Source organism: Astatotilapia calliptera, chromosome 23, assembly GCF_900246225.1.
Source record: "Astatotilapia calliptera chromosome 23, fAstCal1.2, whole genome shotgun sequence".
Lineage (NCBI taxonomy): Eukaryota > Metazoa > Chordata > Actinopteri > Cichliformes > Cichlidae > Astatotilapia > Astatotilapia calliptera.
In genome coordinates, this window is record NC_039323.1 from 18,348,681 (window position 1) to 18,353,717 (window position 5,037).

General features: G+C 37.1%; 1 protein-coding gene across 1 annotated transcript; it reads left to right on the plus strand.

Annotated features, from left to right (window-relative positions):
* Positions 1-519: 519 nt before the first annotated feature.
* LOC113015547 (uncharacterized) lies at positions 520-4,660 on the plus strand. Its single transcript, XM_026157556.1, has 4 exons — positions 520-940; positions 2,291-2,386; positions 3,810-3,916; positions 4,557-4,660. Exons 1-4 carry the CDS (start codon positions 577-579, stop codon positions 4,593-4,595), a joined length of 606 nt encoding a protein of 201 aa, XP_026013341.1. The 5' UTR covers positions 520-576; the 3' UTR covers positions 4,596-4,660.
* The last annotated feature ends 377 nt before the right edge of the window (positions 4,661-5,037 follow it).

Consider the following 5,037-nt stretch of genomic DNA (forward strand, 5'->3'; position numbering starts at 1 on the left):
TACACAGTATATTTCATGATTTGTTGTAACAGTATTAAAAAGTAATTTGTCTGCTTCCACTTTGTTTCACTGTTTAATAAAAATTACATTTATTACAATGTAATATTTGTTCTTTTAATCCATATTTCTATTTCTAATCTATTTCTTGACCGTGGGAACATTTAAGAAGATCAGAAGACACCGTACAATTTAAAATGAGCCTTTTATGTCATGTAGCAGCCAGTCCAAAAAACAAAACAAAAAAGCTGTTACTTTAAACATGTCACTGTCATCTCTGGTACAATGATTTTGCTGTTAAAGTTGCTGTTGTTCTCATTACTAGCGTCACTACTGCAGTATTGTCATTAAATCATTGAGCTGCAGAAAACAGTTGAATATCTCTAATACTAAACCAAGCTACTGCGTTTAAGCAAGGGTCAATGTAATTCTACTTCCTGAGCGCTTGTTCGTTTTTGTGGTTTTTAAAAAAATCTGATGTCATATCAAGTGACCATCTGAAAAAGGAAGTGTAGAGCACTTCCCTCTTAGAATCACATCAGAGCTGAGCTGCTTTCAGACGACTCCGTCTTGTTGTGGATGCTGAAGCTGATCATGGTTCTCCTGTGGATGATCCTGTTGGTGCTTCTGCTCTGTGCAGAGGCCGAGAACGTGACCGAGGTCAGAGGAGAGCTGGGGACCGATGTCACTCTAACCTGCTCCAATCAGACATCAGACAGATACTGGTACATGGAGATCCACAGTCAGTTCAGAGCATGTATTGGCCGCAGTTTTTCTTCAGCAGGCTCTACCTACTGCTCTCCTGGTTTTGAATCCAAATTCTCAATCCTGGGAAACAAACTTGTGATTAAAAACTATACAGCAGAGGACTGCAGGCTTTACTTCTGTGGCATCAAGAGAGGTGGCAGCATTCATTTTGTGGAGACTTTCCACCTTTTGTTAGGTAAGTACCCAACTTTCAATTTACTTTATTGCTGCAAAACAAATTAGTTGGTGTTCAGATCGCATGATGTATTTGTAGAAATGCACATTTTGAGCTGTCTAACAGGAGTTTTGACTGTTTCAACATGTTTAGGAAAGCTGTGACCACATTCTTGCAGTAATGTGGGATGTATGTGAATATTTGTTCTTAACCTCTAACAATACCATTGGGCTATGGTGACAGTCTTTTAAGCCCATGTGCATGTGAGCATGGATAGACTCGTGGTATATGGCAATAAACACACATGTAAAATGGAAAATATGGCAAATGTGTTTGTTAACAATAAAATAAAATTGAGGGGCAAAAAGAGTTTTGTCTTCTTCATCAATACAGCAGTTATGCAACAGGAAAAAAAACTGATAATACTCAATAAGTAAAGCATTGTTTTACAATTATGGTGGCGATGAGGCTGAACAAGTGGTCTGTTTGTGGAAACGTCTACTTTTCATAAATCATCTTAATCTGGTCAACAGACATAAAACTTGTCTATAATCTACTGACTTGTGCTTTACTGATTACTTTGAGGTCACCATTGGATCTAGCTGGAGGTGAGGGTTTCAGTAGTATTGTAGTCATATGGTTCCTGATTCAGAATAATTTGACTTTGATGACCATTCTGTTGAAAATTATGAAATCAATACGTTGAGAAATGAGCTCAAGTGCTACATTGTCCCCGCCCCCACAACCAATAGACAGCAGAAACTAAAAATTGGCCCTTCTTTCAAATGCCTCCACTAAAAAAGCATCAGAAGAGCTATTCTGCCGAATACTGCTGTCGTCACAGATGGTGTGAAAGTGTGCTTGACCATTGGTGTCTTGGCTCCATGGTAATACTAAACACAAATAAAAAAAATAAAAAAAAACAGTCCTCTTTAGTCAAATTAGGATGAGTGGCGAGGAACTCGTGTCCCATTTGCTTTGTGTTTGTACTTCATGTGTGAGCATTAGATCAGGGCACCAACACCAGAAGACATCTCGTGCATATCTAAATAAGAACGAGTTGTATACTTACAGTTGGTAGGTAGCTGACGTTCTTGTTCGTGTGTCAATTAAATATTTTCCTTTTCTCTACATTTAAGTTGCCTCAGAAATCAAAGTTAATTTAACTTGTTAGTACCTTAGTTTGGATCACTGGTTGTGATTGGAGATGTGAATCTTCTGCACTGTTTTCAGAATAATTTGTCAACAAAATGCCCCGATTGGAAACTTTAATTATCATAACTGTAACGGTTCTAAAGAAATAAAACAATACTTTTTTTTCTTTTTTTCCATTGATTATCTCTCCTTTGTTCCTCTTTCATCTTTCTCCAGATGCCTCCAACAGCAACCTGCTGAAGGACTGCATCATGACTCAGTTCATCCTCATGATATCCGTCTCAGTTGCCGCTGTCATCATCCTGATAATGGGTGAGTGTGAGTGGAGATAAGTTTAGGAGATTCTGGTCTGAACTGTAAATACCGACATCCACTACTGGACGAGCCACACTATTCACCGATGAACACGACCCAAATTTATCTATCACAGCGTTCACTGGAGCTTTAAAAGCTGGTAATTTAAAAAAATAATAAAATAAAATGAAAAATGACTCGCTGACATCTGTACTAAAGGAACAGTTAGGACACGAATACATGAGCTCAGCTACATGCTCTGTCCTCATATTGTGACCTCTGGTTTGGTAATATTTGCACAGACTTTTTGAGAAGAGCATACTAATAGTGTTAGTCACATTTAACCTGAGGCTTGTCGCCCATGATTAATTAATTTCAGTGCTCTGATGTGTTTTATGTATTTTTAAACATGATTCTATCTTTTCAAACACACTAAAGTTTGATATTTTAAGTATTTTCTGATTAACTTTGATCAAAAAGTTCTTTTAATATCAGGAAAAAGAGCCTCTACAAGAACACCCACATCCTTCATTGACTGAATCACAATCATAACACAATTTCTGATCTTTCATTAATGTCTGTTGTTAATCGACTGATCTGTTGCCCAGCAACCATTAGTAAATAGTAGAAATAACTGCTAGATAGTTTTTGTACACTATTTTCCTTATTTAGTTCTTTAACATAATATAATATAATATATATATATATTTTCTTTCGAATATATCTCTAATTTAGGTTTTCTTGCTGAACCCTAATCGTCTGTGAATTTCCCCAGTGTGGGATTAGTAAGTTTATGTCTAGGAAAATGATGATGAGTCCATCATTTATAATTTGTGCCAATCCAAATCACTTAAAAAAGTATGTCAACAACATTCACCTTAGTGAACAATGCTGATCAAACGGAGTTCTTGTAGTTTGTATTTTTGACGTGGGTTTTATTTTTTATTTTGAGTTTTTGATTTCAAGTCAGTAAAGCTTCAGTTTGTTTGTTTTCTCTCATTTCAGTTTAGCTTTTCTAAGTTTCAGTTTTACTTTTAGTTCCCTTAAATATTGTGATATAGAGGACATTTATCATGGGATTTTCAGAACTTCAGAATAAACATTACAACCCAACCTCTCTCTGAAAAGCCAGTTAGTCATGTAGACACCCTGAGTCTCAGTGAAAAGATGAGACAAACCTCTTCAGAGAGGAAGTGTGGACAAAGATGTTCAAATTGACAAATAACCTGTATATTTTTGTTTTATTTTAGTGTTTCAGTAATTTTCTTTTGCTTGAATATCTTATTTGATTTATTTTGTTGTTGTTTTTTTATTTTACTTGACTAAATCATTTTGAGAATAGCAGCAGTATTCAGACCGGATCATATTCTTACATTCATTATGAGACATTCTGTCCTGACTGTGAGTTTGAAGGTGGAGTGACTCAATGATCTGTTGGCAGGTGGGGTTTTGGTACTGCTGTGTTCGAGGAAGAACAAAAGCAGCAAACAGGTGGAAGAGCCTTCAGCTCACATCTACGAGAACGCAGAAACACTGTGGGCTATTCAGGTAAACAAACCTTCCACTGTTACTGACAGAACTGATACTGTGAGTTTTAATTTTGCATTACAAATATTTTTCTAGCAACTCCACAATCCTATATATCTGTATATTTAACACAGAAGAGGATATCACATTACAATGCTGTGTCACAATATAAAATAGCATCATACTATAACAATCATAGTGTATGTGAATAGGTTTGTACGCTGTCTGCTTCCCATGGACAGTGTGTGGGTTTGCTACTCTAGTCAATTTAAACTGTATGAAGTCTTCATGGCCTTGAGTTTGCTCCATGTCCACACAGTTAGATGTAGCTGGCACCATTTAACCACACTTCAGACCGATTATGATCAGTTCAAAACACAGATACTAGTGCTGAAAATGTTCATTTTAGGCCTTCAACAAGGAACTTAACTAACCAGCCGTAGAGGTCAACGCATTATCTTTTTGAGCTGTGTAGCACTTTTCTACTCTGAGCACCCACAATGCATAGAATCTGCTGAGCCACAGTCACCCTAACATCTCTAAAAACTGTTTTATGTTTGCATCTGGTGATGACGCTGCTATTGGTACCTATGATATCAATACCACTGCTTAAAGTGCTAACACAATATTGCTTCTTCCCTATACTTATGTTGTGTTTCAGGGCAAGGTGATCCAGCCCTACCGAGCAAGACATCACTGAACGAGTTCTTTCAGACGCTACAAGACTTCATTTGTTGTATTTCATTGAAAAACATACAAACGTTTGCGCACGTTTCTTCTCTGCAGCAAATACATTAATTTTTTGTTAGTGCTGTCAGCGTTAATCTTGTTAAAATTATGTTAACGCCATAACCGCGTTAACACGACAAATCTGCATTAGCGAGTTAATGCAGATCGCCCCATGCTTGGGGCTGCGCAGTGTCAACGCATAGATTTGCCACGTCAATGCGGTTATGGCGCTAACGTCATTTTAACGAGATTAACGCTGACAGCACTACATTTTGTGTATTATCAGGCTTGTTGGAAGACATCTGTCCACTTCAGATGTAAAACTTTCAAATCATATGGAAAGTTGTGTATCTTAAGCTGTCAAACACTGTCAAGCTGGAATCTGAAAGCAGACAATGGTTCAAACTTTAAGG

Excerpts from the sequence above, each read along its gene's own strand:
- LOC113015547 (XM_026157556.1), top strand. The coding sequence starts at position 577 with ATGCTGAAGCTGATCATGGTTCTCCTGTGGATGATCCTGTTGGTGCTT. Across the intron at positions 941-2,290 it reads GACTTTCCACCTTTTGTTAG|ATGCCTCCAACAGCAACCTG; the intron begins GTAAGTACCCAA and ends ATCTTTCTCCAG. Across the intron at positions 3,917-4,556 it reads AAACACTGTGGGCTATTCAG|GGCAAGGTGATCCAGCCCTA; the intron begins GTAAACAAACCT and ends GTTGTGTTTCAG.